The 20,552-nt window shown below is 41.4% G+C and overlaps 1 protein-coding gene across 3 annotated transcripts in view; it reads left to right on the top strand.

The window, feature by feature from the left end:
- The window catches only part of Nsmce2 (NSE2 SUMO ligase component of SMC5/6 complex), a 223,548-nt gene that overhangs the window by 26,912 nt on the left and 176,084 nt on the right, over positions 1-20,552 (top strand). For all 3 annotated transcript variants that reach the window (XM_021182762.2, XM_029469824.2, XM_029469825.2), the window contains exon 3: positions 18,774-18,880. In XM_021182762.2, coding sequence (XP_021038421.1) covers positions 18,774-18,880 — 107 coding nt within the window. The remainder of the gene's footprint in view (positions 1-18,773; positions 18,881-20,552) is intronic.

Genomic DNA, 20,552 nt, shown 5'->3' with positions numbered 1-20,552 from the left:
CTTAAGCTCCTCACTTTAAAGGCGGCCCTGGGCAGAGCCTGGCTACATGTGTGTGTGTTTCATTGGTATTCTGCTGAGTACTTAGTTTTAAGTCACTGGGTGCTTTCTAACCAGGGTCTTATTTACTTGCAAACAAAATTACACTAAATAACAGATTTTTTTTTTCTTTTGCAGTCTCTTTTGTCCCATTTTGCAGACTGTCCTTTTAGAAAGTATCCTTTTTAAATTTTGGAATAATAGTAGACTTACAAACACTTGGAATGAGAGTTCCCAAATATCCCTACCCACTGCCCTTCCTTGCTCAGACCTTAGTGCATAGTACATTTATTAAAGCTACATAAAACATTGGTGTGTTATTGCAGACTAAACTTCTGTTTTAGTAACATTTTTCAGTGGCCCTTTTTCTTTTTTTTTAATATTTATTTATTTTATTTGTATGAGTACACTGTAGCTATCTTCAGACACACCAGAAGAGGCATCAGATTCCATTACAGATGGTTGTGAGCCACCATGTGGTTGCTGGAATTTGAACTCAGGACCTCTGGAAGAGCCATCTGTTCTCTTCACCTCTGAGCCATCTCTCCAGCCCCATTGTCCCTTTTCAATACATTGTCCAGGATGCAGTCCTGGCTGCCACATTGCATTTAGTCACTTCTTGAGTTGTATAACCTTTTTCTTTTCCCTTAAAAAAAAAGTTTGACTTTATGTGAAATGTCCCTCAGTTGGAGTTTAATGTTTTTCTTATGAGTTGAGGGCAATTTTATGTTTTTAGAAGAAGATGACAGGAGCTAAACAAAGAATTCTCACCTGAGGAATACCGAATGGCTGAGAAGCACTTGAAAAAATGTTCAACATCCTTAATCATCAGGGAAATGCAAATCAAAACAACCCTGAGATTCCACCTCACACCAGTCAGAATGGCTAAGATCAAAAATTCAGGTGACAGCAGATGCTGGCGAGGATGTGGAGAAAGAGGAACACTCCTCCATTGTTGGTGGGATTGCAAGCTTATACAACCACTCTGGAAATCAGTCTGGCGGTTCCTCAGAAAATTGGACATAGTACTACCGGAGGATCCAGCAATACCGCTCCTGGGCATATATCCAGAAGATGTCCCAACTGGTAAGAAGGACACATGCTCCACTATGTTCATAGCAGCCCTATTTATAATAGCCAGAAGCTAGAAAGAACCCAGATGGCCCTCAACAGAGGAATGGATACAGAAAATGTGGTACATTTACACAGTGGAGTACTACTCAGCTACTAAAAAGAATGAATTTATGAAATTCCTAGGCAAATGGATGGACCTGGAGGGCATCATCCTGAGTGAGGTAACCCAATCACAAAAGAATTCACACAATATGTACTCACTGATAAGTGGATATTAGCCTAGAAACTTAGAATACCCAAGATATAAGATGCAATTTGCTAAACACATGAAACTCAAGAAGAACGAAGACCAAAGTGTGGACACTTTGCCCCTTCTTAGAATTGGGAACAAAACATCCATGGAAGGAGTTACAGAGACAAAGTTTGGAGCTGAGACAAAAGGATGGACCATCTAGAGACTGCCATATTTGGGGATCCATCCCATAATCAGCTTCCAAATGCTGACACCATTGCATACACTAGCAAGATTTTGCTGAAAGGACCCAGATATAGCTCTCTCTTGTGAGACTATGCCGGGGCCTAGCAAACACAGAAGTGGATGCTCACAGTTAGCTATTGGATGGATCACAGGGCCCCAATGGAGAAGCTAGAGAAAGTACCCAAGGAGCTAAAGGGGTCTGCAACCCTATAGGTGGAACAACATTATGAACTAACCAGTACCCCCTGGAGCTCGTGTCTCTAGCTGCATGTGTATCAGAAGATGGCCTAATTGGCCATCAGTGGAAAGAGAGGCCCATTGGTCGTGCAAACTTTATATGCCTCAGTACAGGGGAACGCCAAGGCCAAGAAGTGGGAGTGGGTGGGTGGGGGAGCGTGTGGGGGACTTTTGGGATAGCATTGGAAATGTAAATGAAATAAATACCTAATAAAAAAAAAAAAAAAAAGGAGGTGACAGAAGCCAAACACCTAACCACATTCCATGAGGGACCCAGCATGTTACCCAACACCACTTGGCCCTGGCAGTGTTTGCCAGGTGTCTTTACTACATACATGAGTAGTGTTTTTGTGCCCACCTGTTTCCATACTGCCTTTTGGAAGCAAGTCAGCCAACTCTGCCCACACTCAAAAGGTAGAGTTAAGTCCTATCTCCTGAAAGGATGAGTGTCTACACAATTAGTTGGAATTCTTTAAATTGTTTTTTCTAAGACCTTGGAACACACAGCTTTATACAAGATGTCTTCATCAGATCCTTCCCCTCAGAGCTCAGGAAATCCTACCAAAGAGGAGACTGAAGGAGTCGGGGAGACAGTACACAGGATACCAGGAGAACAAGGCCCTTTAAAACAACTGAGCAAGGCTCATAGGAACTCTGAGAGACTGAAGCAGCAGTCACAGCGCCTACATGGGTCTGCACCAAGTCCTCTGCATTATATATTCTAGCTTTCAGTTGAGGGCTTTTATGGGAGGCCTGAGTGTGTAAATGAATAGGCCTTCTTGTGCCTTCTCTTGAGGCTCTTTAATTTTTCTGTTGGCTTGCCTTATCCGACAAGTAAGTCAAGTTGGTGTTTGTTCTTATTATATTTTATTTTGCTATGTTTTGTTATCCTTTAGAAGCCTGTTCCCCTCTCCCTCACTGCCCCCCTCCCGCACGCCCCCCCACTCCAGTAAGAGACAGAAAGGAAGTGGATCTATATGGGGAAGGAGGTGGTGAGGAAGAGTAGAGGGAGGGGAAACAATGTTTAGATTATATTGTATGATACAATCTATGTTTAATAAAAGGGGTTGTGGGTATTGTCTTCTCTGTACTCTGGGCACATTATCAACGACATCTCCAAAGAGTCCTAGTTCTTTTTATTGGAAATTGACATTTTGAAACTAAGATCTGGGCTTCTACCAAAACATCACTTTTCAGCAAAGTTGGTAAGTGCATGCTAGTAGGCTGACATCCTGTCTTCATCAACCTGTCATCCTGCAGGTAGCCATCTGAATCTGACATCTTCAACTGTAGGATTGCATGGCTAAATTCTAGTACTCTCTGGATAGTCTCTCACATCACCCTCCTAATATTAAAAAACATGGCTCCCACCATCCCCCATCCATTTATTTGTTTAGCTCCACTATAATAAACTAAATCAGTTTTAGAGTCATTAACATATGTGACAGCAACTTGAACTTGCTCACAGGGTTTGCATGATTCTTCTTGCCTTTAGTCTTACAGTCTCAAACACCATTGTCCGTGGTTATGTAGGTCAGTTCTTTTCCTTTCAGGCAGGCTTGTCGTATGGTTTTATGATTTTTGTATCTTTGGTTTCTTTCTGGTTTGGCAGTGCTGGTGATCAAACCCTGGGTCTCTCCCACATTAGGCAAGTACTGAGCTATCCTTAGCCTCAGACATTTATAAGATGATTTAAAGCTTTTGCCATAGTCAAGTCTCTCCAAGGAGCTTCTCAGTCCTGATTGTTGCTATCCTGTTGTTCTTCATGCTTTATAGGCACTGTGATGGCTAGTCTTAGTCGTCAATTTAACTACATCCGGAATTAATTAAAACTCAGGGCCAGGCACACCTGTGAGGGATATTTTTTAAGTGACTAGAAGCTCAAGGACACACCAGTGGATCTTGAAGGTTGAAGGATTCACCTTTAATTGAGATCTTTTGAGAGGGGAAAATATATTTTTAATCTGAGCCACACCTGCTGGCAGCCTATATAAAGGACACTCAGAAGGAAACTTGCTTTTTGTCTGCTGGCTTTTGCCCTTCCTAGCACGTCCATTCCTTCACTGGCATTGGAGCCTGCTTCTTTGGGATTCCCATGTATACTGAAGACCAGCTGACATATCAATGTTGTGGACCAAACAACTGCTGTGACTCAAAAATTAACTGAAGTTCTTCATGGGTAAAATCTCTCTGTGTTTGGACATTGTAGTCTCTTTTTGATAGTACATATGCTTAAGTCCTGCTGTTTTCCAGTAGCAGGGTCATGGGTATAAAGCTGAGGCTAGGCCTGCTAATGAGGCTATAGTCCCCTTCCCAGGTCAGCGATGAGCATAAAGAAGTTTCTGGGGTTTTTTTGTTGTTGTTGTTTTGTTTTTTGGTTTTTCGAGACAGGGTTTCTCTGTGTAGCCCTGGCTGTCCTGGAACTCACTCTGTAGACCAGGTTGGCCTCGAACTCAGAAATCCGCCTGCCTCTGCCTCCCAAGTGCTGGGATTAAAGGCGTGCGCCACCACGCCCGGCGAACTTTCTGTTTTTTAGAGATCAGGATTAGCCCTTATGTTAGGTAGGAACCTTTAGCAATCGATTAGAGGTGCTCAGGCTTCGCCAACACAAAGTAAAAGAGTTATGCCATTGTGTTGGGATGTGATTCTGACAAGTGGAATGGCTCTAGTGTTGAAAGCTAGAATCCAGACTTAAGGGCTGCGTAAGATAAGCATGGTACTTGGCCCACACGGCCAACACTGTGGAAGTTACAGTGACCTCTCAAGTGAGAAGAACAAAGACTTAGAGGGTTTTTAAAGTTCTTCTTCTTATTATTCTTATTCTTATTCTTATTCTTATTATTTTATTTATTTACATTCCAAATGTTGCCTCCCTTTTTGGTCCCCCCTCCACGAGTTCTTCACCCAACCCCCTCCTCTTTGCTTCTGAGAGGGTATTCCTCTACCCACCCACCCATTCCCACCTCAACCCACTAGCATCCCCTTTCCCTAGGGCATTAAGTTTCTATAGGATTAAGTGCATCCTTTCCCACTGAGGCCAGACAAGGTACATATGTGCCAAGGACCACGAACCAGCTCTATGGTTGGTGACTTAGTTTCTTGGAGCTCCCAGGGGTCTGGGTTAGTTAACCTTCCTTTGAGGAAGTTGTTCTTCCTATGAGGTTGCAATCCCTTTCAGCTCCTTCAGTCCTTCCCCTAACTCTTCCATAGGAGTCCTTGACCCCAGTCTAACGATTGGCTATAAGTATCTGCATCAACCTCAGTCAGCTGCTAGTAGAGCCTCTCAGAGGACAGCCATGCTAGGTTCCTGTCTGCAAGCACATCTTGGCATCAGCAATAGTGTTGGGGTTTGGTGCCTGCACATGGGATGGATCCCAAGTTAGGGCAGTCTCTGGAAGGCCTTTCGCTCATTCTCTGCTCCATTTTTGCACCTGCATTTCCTTTAGACAGAAATAGTTCTGGGTCAAAAATTTTGAAGATGGGTGGGTGGCCCCATGCCTCAAATAGGGGCCATGTCTGTCTACTAGAGATGGTCTCTTTAGGTTTCATCTCCCCACTATTGGGCATTTTGGCTAAGGTCATCCCCATTGGGTGTTGGGAGCCTCTCACATTCCTGATGTCTGGGACTTCTTCGGGGTTCCCCACACCCTATACTGTTGCATATTTCTATGCATTCTCCTGGCCCTCTGGGCTTCTCTCCTGTCTCCCCCTGCCTCCATTCCTGATCCTGCTACCCCTTTTCCCTCCCCTTCTCCTCTGCTTTCCACGATTATGTTGTCCCCTTTCTAAGAGGGATGGAGGGATCCACACTTGGGCCTGCCTTCTTGTTATGGTTCCTATGGTCAGTGAGTTGTGTCATGGGTAGTCTGAACTTTTTGGCTAATATCCACTTATCAGTGAGTACATACCACATGTGTCCTTTTAGGTCTGAGTTACCTCACTCAGGATGATATTTTCTAGTTCTATCCATTTGCCTGCAAAATTTATGATGTCCTTGTTTTTAATAGCTGAGTAATATTACGTTATGTAAATGAACCACATTTTCGGTATCCATTCTTCGGTTGAGGGACATCTGGGTTGTTTCCAGCTTCTGACTATTACAAATGAGGCTGCTATGAACATAGTAGAGCATGTGTCCCTGTGGTATGGTAGGGCATCTTTTGGGGGATATGCCCAGGAGTGGTATAGCTGGATCTTAAGGTAAAGCTATTTCCAGTTTTCTGAGGAAATTCCAGATTGATTTCCAGAGTGGCTGTACCAGTTTGCAATCCCACCAGCAATGGAGGAGTGTTCCTCTTTCTTCATATCCTTGCCAGTATGTGTTGTCACTTGAGTTTTTGATCTTACCCATTCTGTTTTGTGTAAGGTAGAACCTCAAGGTTGTTTTGATTTGCATTTCCCTGATGACTAAGAATGTTGAACATTCTTGAGGGGAGATATTCTCTTTGAAATTGCTATAGAAAAATGCCTCTGACTGTGGCTTTAGCAGCATTTGGGATATTTATTTTAAATAGAGCTCAGTAATATGTGTTTGAAACAAGCATCCTAAGTAATTCTGACATTTAAGAACTCTATCCTCTGACTTTGGGTATGTAACTGGCCAAAAGTAGTTTACTAAATTGAATTGCAGATCACTTCTAGTAACAGTCTGGTTAAAAGATCAATACTGTCCTTTGGTAATATTAGTAAGCTAGCTGATGCTTACTGTTTACTCTATCCTGGGTTCTGTGCTAAATGCTTTTTGCTTTTTCATTTTAAAGATTATTTATTTTATGTATATGAGTACACTGTAGCTGTACAGATGGTTGTGAGCCTTCATGTGGTTGTTGGGAATTGAGTTTTTAGGCCCTCTGCTCGTTCTGGTGGGCCCTGCTCACTCTGGCTCAAAGATTTATTTATTATTATACATAAGTACAAAGTAGTTGTCTTCAGACACACCAGAGGGCATCAGATCTCATTATGGGTGGTTGTGAAGCCACTATGTGGTTGCTGGGATTTGAACTCAGGACATTCGGAAGACCAGTCAGTGCTCTTACCTGCTGAGCCATCTTACCAACCCTTAAATTATAATTCAATAATTTATAATTGAATTATAATTCACTTTGTTTTTTTTTTTAACTTATTTATTTTATGTATGTGAGTACACTGTCACTCTCTTCAGACACACCAGAAGAGGGCATCAGATTCCATTACAGATGGTTGGGAGCCACCATGTGGTTGATGGGATTTGAACCCTGGGTCTTTGGAAGAGCAGTCAATGTTCTTAACCAGTGAGCCATCTTTCTAGTTCTAATTTTTAAAATTTAAAGTATAGATAAATACTTAAAGAAAACAATTTTATAATAGCTCTTCAATGTAGAAGTGCAACAGTTATAGAACATTAGAGTAAGATTGCAGCTTTTTCAGTACCTCAGCTTGAAATGGACTTTTTAGGCCATTTATTTCAATTCCTTCTTTTTAAATGAGGGGACTGAGCCCCAGAAAGAGTCAGTGTTTAACCCACAGTCTCAGCACACATCACTGACAGGCCCAGATGTCCTGATTTAGCCTCCTGTGTTTCCTCATTCTCTTTGTCTTTATACTATCTTTATGAAAAGCTTCAGAAATTAACTAGATTTTTTTTTTTAATGTATCCATTTGTGGGAGGCTAATTAAAAGCCTCACAGATGTTCACTGGAAAGTGACAATTTGTAGCTAAAACTAGAAGCAAATCTAGAGACTTTAGAAGAATGCTGGGTGCAGTTTCAAAAATAGATATGAGTGAATGGCTAGGGTATTTAGGAGCAAAGCTTATTTTAAACAAACACTTTTGTAGAATGCATTATTTATGGGTTTTCACACCCAGTTTTAGTTTTCTAGTTTAATAAAGGCCTAAAATAATTTAGGAGCACAAAAATAGAGAAACCGCTGATTGAGTTCTAGGTTTGTTGAAAACAATGGTTTTCTTTTCTTTTTGTCTGAGATTCTATTAAGAAAAGAATCTCAGACAAAAGGCAGTATGACTCCAACTCTAAATCCCATATTAGAACAACGGCCCTCACATCTTCCTCTGCCTTAGGACAGACTGCCAATAGGACTTGTCTATATCTGTCTTTGACTGTACCCCAGGCTTGCCGTCAGTCTCTGGTCTAGGACTCTGTGACTGTTGTTTCTAACAATTTCATAGGCAGGTTTCTGTGCTGAGCTCCTGTGCTGCTAGTCCTCAGAACCCCTGAATTACAGAAGACAGGAGCTGGAAAGCAGCCATGCACCAGCGAGCTGACACGAGACTCTTAACTGCTGGCTTTTGTTTATATCTTTATTTCTTTGTTTGCTTTTTTTTGGCGGGAGGGAGTGATGATATTTGTTTTATTAACAAATCATTATTTGTTAATAATAAATATACTGATATTATAGATTTATATTTATTATATATTAATAATATAAATTATTATTCATTAAAAGAGAATGTTTCCCCATTTTACATAAAAATTGCAATGGTGAGTGTCAGACATGTACATCTGTAATTCCACCACACAGGAGGCCAAGGCTGGAGGATCCTGAGAGTGAGGACAGTTTATTGTACTTAGTAAGACTTTCAAAATCCAGTAGAAAGCTTGTCAAAAAACACACTGAGGACACTGAGACAGTGTCCTCTAAAGTCTGGGAGTCATTGTGATAAGCATAAATTATAGTAAATGTGCTTTTTTAATAGGATCATTGCCTAGGAGTTAGTGATGGCTTTGTGGAACAGAGTAGAGCTGTAATTCTTGCTCCCTCTGCAAAGCCAGGGCCAGGCAGACCTCAGAGGACTAGCCACCTCAGAGGCTAGTGAGCGGTGGCTTGCTGTTCTGCTTTTGACATATTTGTCTAGTTTTTAATAAAACTGGAGATCCTTTCATGTGCTTCATTGACATTCATCTCTGGTGGTGTTGCTATTGTGTTTTGTCCCTAGTTGTTATTGGACTGTCTTTTTTCTTTATTGCACTTTAAAGATATTGGGTATTCTGAGTATAGATTCTTCAAGAGATGTATAATTTCTGGAGAAGATTCTTCCAGTCTGTATTCTCAACAGATTATTTTAAAGACATGCTATTTTATTTTGATGACATGCAGTTTACCAATTTGTTCTCATCTGAATGGTGCTTTGGGTACCATATCTGAATCTAAAGGTTTTCTTCTATATGTTTTTTCTGAAAGTTTTATGTTTTGCACTTTGTGTAAGGTGTGCATCTGTTTCATTTTTTTCCCTTTCTGTCCTCTGTACCCCTCTTTTCTTCTTTGCCCTTTGCCCCCTTTTCTCCCCACTCCTCTTCTGTTTCTCTCTTCCTTTTAGTAGCCCGTGGTCCCAGCACCACTTGCAGAAGTTTCCCTCGGGTGACTCGGCTTGGTACCTCTGCTAGGTCAGTTGTCCATGGATGTGTGTCTCTGCTTCTGGACTCTCTTCTGTTGGTGCTTCTGCCAATACTGGTTATCCTGATGCCGTACCTCCTTATTGTATTGTAGCCTTATATTATACCTCCATCAGGTAGTACTGGACCTGCAGTGGGTCCTTTGCATACCCTGAGGATTTTATAATCCACACTTTATACAAAAAACTTTGGTTGGTTTCCTATTCCTGCAGCCTGGAAGCTTCCTCAAGAGACTAAGGTCTACTAGCGTTCATCAAAGGCTTCTAGCCACCCTCGTCCCTTTTTCTTTGCACACGATCAGTGTCTTATACACCTTCACAACTTTTTTGTACTTTTTTTTTTTTAATTTGGTTGCTTCAGACCAGAGAATAACCTGCTCACCCATCGGTAAAAATGTAAGAGTATTGTAGCAGATTTTTGATAAACATCAAAGAAAGAGAATTGATTAGTTGGAAAAAGGATTAGAGAGAAAAGATATTGGCAAAGTAGATCACACCGGAAATATAACAGTAACTGGAAAAAATAATCAAGACAGAAGCAGCTTCAGTTAGAGATGGGAGTAGCAGCCACAGTGACAAGATTTAAGTCTTGAAATTGCTCTTCTCTTTTTCTACCTTCTCTCCTTTCTCCCTGCCTTTCTACAGTAAAGGTCTAAGTCCAGAAAGAAAGAAAGAAAGAAAGAAAGAAAGAAAGAAAGAAAGAAAGAAAGAAAGAAAGAAAGAAAGAAGAAAAAGAAAAGGAAAGGAAAGGAAAGGAAAGGAAAGGAAAGGAAAGGAAAGGAAAGGAAAGGAAAGGAAAGGAAAGGAAAGGAAAGGAAAGGAAAGGAAAGAAAAGAAAAGAAAGAAGTTGTTCTTGTTCTGTTTGCTGTTGTAGCTGGGTGCTTGTGTGTGCGCTGTGATATACTACATCCTCCCGTTTTATAAATACTGCTCAGTGTTATAATTGGTACCTTGGAGGTCAGAATCACTTGCTTAGTAAATATTAATAATTCTTTAGTTCTTATTTTAGATTTGATTTTAATTGTTTCCCCAAACTAGACACCATAGTAGGTGATCATATTATTATAGGAATGTGTTTCACTTAACAGCAAATTCCCTGACAAGTTTTTAGTAGACTTAAGTGTCTATATTCATTATTTCTTTGATACGAGGTTTTTAAAGAAGGGAAGACAAACAGTCCTGGATAACTGATTTATTGCTGATTTAGGGCTATTACATTGGAAGCAAATTTGAACCACATTGAGCAAGAATAAAATCACTGTATATATAGGCTTGAGGTGTAAATCATTTAATGTGTAGAGAGTTCAGATTTATAGTTATCTTTGCCTGGTGCTAACCTAGACTCTTCTGGGAGGATTCCAATAATCAGAGTAGCTAAGCTGTGACTTTCTCATCACACCGAGTCAGACAGAGTCCTAGTGGTTGTGTCAGTGCTCTTGAGGACATTCTGAATGGGGTAAAAATTTGTCAACGCTCTTTGTAATAAGATACAGCACTGCCCTGTTGATCGCTCTTCAGGATACAGCAGATGCTAGGCATGGAGTCCGTGCTTGGTAATAACCACTGTTGGATGACTGAGTGGAAACTTCATTACTACTGAACTTGCTTAGCTCAATTACTTAACTCGTGTTCCTTGCCTAGCACCGCTATTCTTGCTTTTTTGTGGAACTTGGTTTTGCTTGCTTTTATGTTGGTACTGTAGAGTAGCTCTCCTGGAGTTAAAAGAGGCGTGTTCTCAGTCTCTGTGTTCCTGTACATGAAGACAAGGCCGCTAAAGAACACTGGGAGACATGGGAGTCATTTTTCCTAACACATCATACTTTGAGTCCTTGTTTCCATTCTGTTTTTTACTATTTTGATGTGTCTGTAGTCATCTTTAGAAGGTGGCATGAAATACACAGAATAGCTCTAAGAGATTACAGCCAGGAACCCAATAGCAGTGTTGACTCTAGGCAGAGAGCTTTGCGGGCTGTAGACACCACAGTAGTGTATCATCTCAGTTTTCAGCCATATGCTTTTTAAACATTGCTTTTAAATATGTGGGTAAGCCACATGACTCAGCATTTACTAGCTTAAGTGAGATAAATTTATATTGAGAATATTAGAAAGTATGATTAATAGAGAAAAATAGCCTTCAGTTTTCCCAGGTCTTCTGTGTTTGAGGTATCGGGTTGGATAATTCACCAGAATCCTCTTTAAGTTTCTCAGGAACCACTGTAGACTTTTTCAGAAGAGATTCCTTTTCGTCTTTCTTGCCAGAAATTCATGCAGGAGCTTTAGTGTTGGACCAGAATCAAAGCCAAACTCTGTTCCTTAAACGTCTTCCCTGGGTCTGTAAGTCTCACAGTATAGATAAGACTAGGCACAGACAGAAACGTTGTTAGTTGGGAAGTGCTGCTGTGAATATTGCTTCCTGCCTTGAACTCACAACTTTTTCCCAGTCTAGTAGGAATTGATGGTTGGGATGTGGGGAATGTGTTTGAGTCAAATCAAAGACCTGACCCTCAAACTCGAGGGAACCAAGAGAGTCTAAGGGTGTGTTTTAAGATGAGAAAAGCCTATGGTGCTTTAGTAACTGGCAGCATTCATTTCTGTGATTTTTGTGACACCTTTGCCACGGTAGTTTATGGAGTGCCAGCAGATGTCTCACAAAGGTAGCTGTCTGTAGAGTGAAGGGACGCCAAGTCTGAGGGGAGCACAGTGACTAGTCTCTTCCCCTGTGTCCTCTCCTCTTATGGGAAGGCAATGCAGCCAAAGCCTTTAGACAAGGAACAGCAAACTCATTACTCCATGGCTTCTGCATCGAATGTGTTTGTCTATGTCTGTGGCTGTTCATACACTGTGCTTTGTGCCTGCTGCTGACTTCAAGTCATAACTTTACATTTATTAACTCCATGACCTGTCAGATGATTTCACCTCTCCGGGAGTTAATTTCCTTATCTTTATTGTATGCTTAATAGTGCCCAAATTCTGTTGGAGCAGAGGTAGTGTGTCCACAGGTCCTCATACATAGTACCCATTCAAGGTTGTTCATTTTTTCCATCCATGGCTTTCTTTGTTCACCATCAGGGTTTCCTTTGACTAGGACAACCCTGAATCAGTCAGTTTCAGGGGAGCCCTGAGACCATTTGTTTAGCCTCCACCCCAGTGTGGTGAACAGCCATGGCCTTCTGCTAAGGCTCTTTGCCTTGTGTGGTAGTTCTGTTCTTGCATTAAGGCATTTCCCCGGCCTGATGGGTAGTAAGTGCTCAGTAACCATTGGCAGGTGAAGGAGTTTCTGAACTTGGGAAGGAGTGTCTGCAGGCCTTCTCATTGAGGTCTGCAGTCTGTGGGTTCAGCTTGCTGCTTTGTAAGTTAATATATACTTGAAACTTTTTAGTTCGGAGGGCAAAATGGTTCTAGGATTTGGACTAATTATATTTGCAGATGAGCTATCTACTCTGTAATGGATTTAGTTACAAATATAGCTGGTTAGTGCTCATGCCAAGCCAGGCTCTTCTTTGAGCACTGTACCTACATGATAACAACTTTATGAATTTGGTACTATTCTTTATCATTTTCTTGTTTTAAGAGGTTTGCATTTTATTTTTATGGGTATGAGTATTTGCCTGCATGAATGAGTGTATACTACACGCATTCCTGGTGCTGATGGAGGCCAACGAGGGCATCAGATCTCCTTGATCAGGCGTTATAGGCTCTTCTGAGTTGTCATATGGGTGGTAGGAATCGAACCCTGGTCCCCTGCAAGAATCACAAGTGTTCTTAACCGCTCAGCAATCTCTCCAGCCTTCAGTACTATTCTGATACCCATTATAGAGGTGTGGAAACAGTCTTTCCAAAGACTGCACAGAAGATCCCACAAGAAAGTAATGAAGCAGACTGCCCCTTCAGTTATGTGGTGTGCAGTTCCCACGGCTGGGTTATTATGTGTTTGTGGGGAGGCAGATGGCAGGAAGGTGGAAAGTCCTCCAAGATTTCTCCTGGACTTTGGGAAGAAACCAGCTGCTGACTGGTTATATCATACACCTGATACTGCACACTTACTTCTAGTGGGAGGCTATAACATGGGGATTCAGTTTTAATTTTACCACACTAATATCTGTGTGGAGGAATAATTACAACTTTGAAGTTCGGTGTAGTGAGAAGTAACCAAGTTTCTATTAAAGATTGCTCAAGCACTGAGTAAGTCATTAAATTCAACTCCTGATGAGTGTAGATTGCTTAATATCTGTCTGTCAGGAGACACACAGATAGATGTCACTAGATGTAGGTAATTGGATCTGAGTTTACAGAGAATTCAGGTTTTGGTTTGATTTTGACACAGAGAAGTTGAGAATATTGTTTATACTGTCATCTGTTTGTATTTCTCCAAAAAAAAAAAAAACAAAGTAAAGTCTTTTACAGAAAATATGGATGAATCAAGTTCTCATATAAAGAGATCTGGAAATACTTATTCCCAGTCTTTAGAAAATAAAATTTTCTGGCTGTGTGTGCCATTTAGTTTTAAGAAATTTAAACTAAAGTCAGGCAACCCTTGCCACCCTCCTTCTTGCCAAAATGGTCTGTGTATTTAATGACATTTAGTGTTTATCAGATTCTTCTAAGTGTGTGAGTCATGTTGACTCACAGTCAGCAATCCTTAGCAACACTAAATGTCTGCTTTGTCTTAGCTTGGTAAGTCACTAATAAAATACATGCTGCTGAATTTAATCAACTCCATGTAATTGGTTGTTTCTGTTCAGACATGCTTGTGTGTGGCTTTGTAGAATAGAAAAATTAACCTGATCCCACAGTTTTCTTGTTGTTTGTTTAGAACAAAACTTTAGAAAGCAGCTTGACCCTGGACAAAGCCGTGCAGCTGATTAGATATGCAGGTGGGAAGAATAAGTAGGTGACATTTGTCTTGAGGGTGTGTCTCACTAGTGTGTGTGTGCACACATGTCCTGCTTGTAAAAGTAAAGAGATTTTATGGGTTGATAAGGGCTGGAATACTAGGTCCTCTTCTGGACAGTAGAGAGATGTTAGAGAGGGGACCTTATATCTGAGATCATAGGGAGCTTTCAACAAGGGCACCTCAGAAACGCATGTGAGGTGTAGTGAAGTTCAAGGTCTTTGTATGTGCTTTGCTTGGAGAGACAAGGAGAGTGCAAGCCTACATTTTGATGTTTTAGTGAAGGCTGGGCTAGTAAAGGCCTAGAGACTGTGAGTGACTTTCAGCTCTATTTCCCAAACCCCAGAGCTGGACCTCAGGGAAGTTTATTCCATGGGCTGCAGGCACAGCACCCCTGTGGTTAGGGAAGACCCTGTTTAGAATAAGTAGGTCCAGAAGTGTACCTCCCTCACTGACCTTGTTGCCCGTCTGGAATGGCAGTTGGGTTGCTCTGTTGATCATGACCAGGTGGACAAGGCTATGCCATGATAAGAACTGCTTCCCCTACCTGCTTCTGCTTTTCAACCAGTGGCTTAGAAAATACTGAACAAACAGGCATGAATCAACCCTGGACAGTACTGCATCTGAGTGGGGAAAAAAATCTCATGCTCCCATACTGTGCTACATAAACACAGAATATTGCCATGCTTGTCACCTACAGTTCTTAGCCACAAGTTGGAAGTTATTCCTCCTTGAGAGTCCATGTCCATAAAAGCAGCTTACTTGCCTCCTGCCCTCCTTTCTCAAACCGGTCTCTACTTTTGCCATGCTCTTCTATACCGGGACAACTGGCATCAGTGGCTACGGTTTCGCCTTAAAACATTCATATTTGTTCCTGCCTCAGCCCATTATCTTCCTCTCATTAAAGCCTATAAATTTTGTTTGAAGTTGGGTTTGATTCTAGCACTAAGTCACCCATTTCTGCTTAATCTACCTTCAATGCTTTTTCAGTGCTTCAAAGCAGAGAATAGTAAGAGTTAGTGCTGTTGGTGCATTTTAGCATTGAGTAACAGATGACGTGTCTAATGAATAGCGTGGCTGCTGAGATTGCATAATTATAGGTTTGTCTGCCTTTAGGAAAACCATAAGCAGGCCAGCTTCATCCAGTTAGAGACTTCTGCAATTATGTAAGCATGAGAGTATTTCAATCTAAAATGAAGCCTTCTTCCAGTGATTCTGTTATTCTTTGTCTTGGGGGGGGGTTGTTTTGTTTTATTTTGTTTTTTGGGAGTTTGCCCCTGAGTAAGAAAAACAAAAACAAACAAAAACTGTCCTCAAGGGATGAGTTGTTCTGTGGCTCTTTCTGGACTAAGCCACACTTAATAATGTACATGAGGTCGTGCAGGCTACAGTGGTTCTGCATAGTGTTAGAAGTAGGTCTGATTGGCATTGTTGGGTAGGTTTGTAGAACAGCCTAATGCTGGCATGCTTACAGACAGCTAGAATTTTACAGTGCAAAGCAGGGAGTATCTGTGCCCTCTGGACTTGGTTTGCTGGGGTGGAGGTAGGGGGACATATTTCAGCTAGTTGTTGTACTAACTTTAACTTCTTGGAACAATTTCTTAATTAATGTGCCAGGTGACAGGTTTCCCAGGGGCCTTGAGATGTTCCCGTGGGTCTTCTCCATGTGTGCATTGGCTTGGAAATCAATATTCATTAAGTTCATGTAGATTCATTCAATTACTGAGAGAAAGGGTTGGATCTAATACATTTGTAGATGACATATTGAAGGAATTTCAATATTCCCACTCCTCTCAGACCTTGTTTACCTGGGGGAGAGCAATTAGATATGTGTAATAAAAGTTATTTCTGATCATGAGTGCTGCTTAGGAGGCTTTTCTGTAGGACTCTTGTTCCCGACCATTTCTCTACAGCTCTCTTTGTGACCCGACAGGAAGTCTGTAGTAGTTCCTGTCTGTGTGCTTGGTTGCTGGTGTTTAGACTCATGTACCCTTGACTTTCCGCATCTGGACCTGGCTGATGTTCTCCTAGCATTCAGTCGGTGACGTGACTGTTGTCATAGCACGTTAAACTACATGTGAGGATGGGAAAAGATGCTTTCTCTGTGTTAAAGCTTAGTGTATGTCTAACCTGGGGGAAGAAGCATTTATTCCCTATCTTTCCATTTCTTCTATTTCAGGAATTTAGACAGAGCCTGTCAGAGCAGGTCCCTTAAGCCTCCAAGTCAAATTCCCAGTAGCCTACTTAGAAGTATAGTTCTAAGGGTCTAAACTGGAAGCTCAGCTGGCGCTCACAGATTGCCTTGAATCCTTGTGAAGGAGTTGGAGTCTTGATCATTTTCCGTGTTGTCCAACAGAGTAGCATCTTTGTTTTGCCATTAGAAAGTCAGAGTTTGGAAGTTTCATTCTTCTGCTTGGTACCACTGTTGCTTAGAACACGGTAGTTGAGCTTTCTTCTGTATATAAAGCAGTAAAAACTTCCCATGTCTGGTTGGTCTGTGGTATGAGCCTGTAATACCAGCTATGTTGGAAGCCAAGGCAAGAAGAGCCCTAGTTCAAGACCCATTTGAACTACATAGTGAATTCAAGACCAGTCAGGGAAATTTAAGGGGGCTGGGGATGTAGCTCAGTGATAAAATTCTTGCCTAGTATGTGTAAGGCCCTGGATTTAATCCCTAGTATTGAAAAAACAAAGTAACCAACCACCGGTCTCACTCAGCCAGATATGGTACTGTAAGCTGTACCATAAATACAATATGCTGTGCATGGTGCTGGTGCCTAATGAAGCATGCACTACCGTTGCTGCTGTTGGTATCACTGTGCGTGTATTTCTGTTTCCTCATGGCCATTACTTCCCGTTCTTTGTCAACTACACCAGCCTCTCTAATGCTGGTCCTGCACAGAAGGGTTTTAGCATCTTTATGTGACTCTGCCTCCTACCCTACCTAGTATTGGTAGTTCTTCTTTTTTTTTTTCTGATGAAAAAAAAAATCACAGTGAAAATAGAGTAGACAAATGAGTATATACCATATGTTTTCTTTATTTTAATTCACCAGAATATCATGTAGGACACTCCCAGATTTAGAAAATAATGATCCTAGGAAAATATTAATTCTGCAACTCGTTGTTGGCTCTCAGAACACTAATACACCATTCTTGTCCATGAAGAAGTGAGAAAGATGGGGATAAGAAAGGCATGATTATTTATGGTGCCAAAATAGGAAATGTAGGTGCTAAGATAAATTAAGCAAATCGTTACTTCTAGGTTGGTATACTTGCCGAACAGATGGGATTTGAGCTCAGTTCTTGAATGATGTTCAGATTTAGTCTGGTAAATCGTAGAGAGGGTTTTGTGAAACTGTGTGTGTGTGTGTGTGTGTGTGTGTGTGTGTATGTGTGTGTGTGTGTGTTGGGTGAGGGTATTGAGATGAGGTAAAGTACACCATGCTGACCTTAAATTTCTACCTCTTTCCTTAACCTGAGTGTTGGGGTTATCTACCTCTGCCACCAGATCTGGCTAAATGGGGCAGTTTTGTTTTAAAAGATTTATTTATTTATTTATTTATTTATTTATTTATTTATTATATGTAAGTACACTGTAGCTGTCTTCAGACACTCCAGAAGAGGGCATCAGATTTCATTATGGATGGTTGTGAGCCACCATGTAGTTGCTGGGATTTGAACTCGGGACCTTTGGAAGAGCAGTCGGCGCTCTTAACCGCTGAGCCATCTCTCCAGCCCCCGGCAGTTTTTTAAAGATGTATTTTATCTTTAATTGGATGTATGTGGAGTTTGGTGTGTGGTGGGAGGGAGAGTTTGCATGCACGTGAGTGCAGATGCCCAAGGAAGCCAGGAGAGGGTCTTCCAGTCCCCGGAGTTTCCAGCAGTTATGAGCTGAGCTCAGATCTACAACAAGAGCTGAAGTTACTCTGATTGTCTGAATCATCTATCTCTCCAGCCCGAGGTCGGGGACTTTTGGTGGTGGAAATACATGCTGTGGAATCCAGTGACTAAGTGCTTCTGGTGGATCTCTTTTTTCTTCTCTAGTCTGTCCTGGCCACTTTTTATTAATAAAGTTTAAAATCTCTGCTGGCCATTTGTGACTCATGGGCAGCCTCAGTTAAGGCTCCAGAGCTCAGAGAATGTCTGGAGGAGCTGAGAAACACAGTGAAGACCAGCATAGCCTGAGCAGGAGGAAACAGTAGAAGGAAGAATCATGGAGCACGCAGTAAGATTGCTGCCTGTCTCTTGATGTGCTGCAGAAGGGGCCAGAGACCAGAACTTCATAGTTTTGCAGCTCATTTTTGTTTTTTGTTTGTTTTTTAATCATTCATTCTCTTGTAATAACAATGCAATGGATTTGTGTGTGTGTCAGATGCCACAGCCTAGGAAAGCCATAGGAATTTGTCTCATTCTCTGAAGAACAGAGGTGAGGAAAGAAGAGCAGGATGTCACATGAAAGAGGCAAATACCTGGAAATTGCTCTCAGACACCTGGAAAGCTCTGGGAAGGGAGGGACAGACAAATAGACAAAGTTGATTGTTGAAGGGCTTTTGAAGAAAAGTGCAGTACTTTACAAGTTAGCCTTTGGATGATTATGTTCGAACTTTTTCCAGATGTGGTGCCTGAAGCAGAAGACAATAATGGTGGCTTCTTTTTCTCTTTCAGCTGAAGTGAGTAGTGAGCACAGTATGGACAAGGCCATGGTTGAGTTTGCTAAAATGGATCGAGAACTAAGCCATTATGTTAAGGCTGTCCAGTCTACAATCAATCATGTAAGTTTACCCCACTTCCCTTACAGTGCGCTCACAGCTCAGTCATCTAGGAATGGAAGCACAGTCTAAATTCTTTTCTACCCTTAATCTCTCCTTGTCCTTACTGAAGCAGATGTTGATCAGCACTCTCATGGAGCAAAGAATCAGAGATATTTTCCCAGCTAGGCACCGAGGCTAATTAGCATATGAAAAGACTTTTAGATTGGCTTGCATTTTTGTGTGAAGAGTTTTAGTGTAAGCTCCCTCAAATGAGGAGATTTTCATTAAACTGTTAAGAGTGTGTACAGCTTGTTTCTGTTGTCATATTTGATTAAGCTATAACTCAGGCCAGGGTTAGTTACTCATTCTCTAGCTTTAACTAATATGCATCTCTTGCAAAATTTTTAGAATCAGATAATGTGGAAGCATTTATAGTAACTTTAAAAATAAAGTTGGCATTTCAGTTGTTTCAGAAGCCAAACTTACCTCTGTTGACTCCAGCTGTCACAGGAACAACACATAAGGCAGTTAAGGTGGGAAGGTAGCAACATCCTCTTTAGTAGTGCCATGTTGAGTAAGAAGTGAGCAATAAGATTGCAGTAATGGTTCTGAGAAACCCTTTGTCTCTGAGCCATGGAAACTCCCTGCCGAAGTGACTTTGGATACCTGTGTAACAGGGTGCCTTGCACTTCTGGTTTCTTTATTTGTTTTTTATTCTTATGGCTGTGGGAAAATTCCAAAAGGCCACTATTCAGATGAAGATAAAATTTTATGTTGTCTAATACTTAAGCCACGACTATGAGCATTAAATATAGATATTTTTCCTGCTTTTCAATGGCTAGTCTTTTGTATAACTGTGATTAAGACTAGTTGTTTATAGCTAAATAATAAACTCACTCAAATTATAAAATTCCAGTGGTTTTTGGCTATTGTGACTTATAGTTCTAGTTTTCTGAATAATTTTTGATATGAAAATACATTTTGGCCAGGAGTGGTGGTACACACCTTTATTCTCAGCACTTGGGAGGCAGAAGCAGGCTGATTTCTGAGTTTGAGGCCAGCCTGGTCTACAGAGTGAGTTCCAGAAACAGCCATGGCTACACAGAGAAACCTGTCTCAAAAACAAAACAAAACAAAACAACAACAACAAAAAAGGAAAATACATTTTGGTGGCATCAAATTTGAAAGTGGGTAATGAAGTAGTAAGCCCCCAGTTACCCTCACCCTTTACTGCATGCAGAGTGGGTGGACTTAGAGATGCTGATGCTTCTTACAGTGCTCCTGGGCTTTCACGAAAGAGAAGACTGCTTTCCCTTTGGAGGTACCAAATCACATTGTGATTGCAAGTGTCACGCAAGGCCAAAGTAGTCACAATCCGTAAAGGCTTTTGAGACATGCAGTCAGGGACTCAGAGGGCAGGACTGAAATTTGAGGGAAAAGTTTTGACATGACTTTCTGGACTTGAAGATATGGCATTATTGCATTGTTGCTTGTGCTGAGGTATAAAGAATGAGTAGCAGTTGGGGAGGGACCGAGGCAGCCAGCGCTGTAGGAATTGCAGCAGTCTGGGGTTGGAAATGGCATAGTTCTCCCACTTCTTCAGGTACCATCCTTGGTCACAAACAGTTACTCTTGGAACCTTATGTTCTTGGTTTCATCATAAAGGCATTGATCTGCCAGTTTCACCACTGTT

Source organism: Mus caroli, unplaced genomic scaffold (assembly GCF_978045245.1).
Source record: "Mus caroli unplaced genomic scaffold, Mus_caroli_1 scaffold_16, whole genome shotgun sequence".
Lineage (NCBI taxonomy): Eukaryota > Metazoa > Chordata > Mammalia > Rodentia > Muridae > Mus > Mus caroli.
This window is presented reverse-complemented; position numbering and strand designations above follow the sequence as displayed.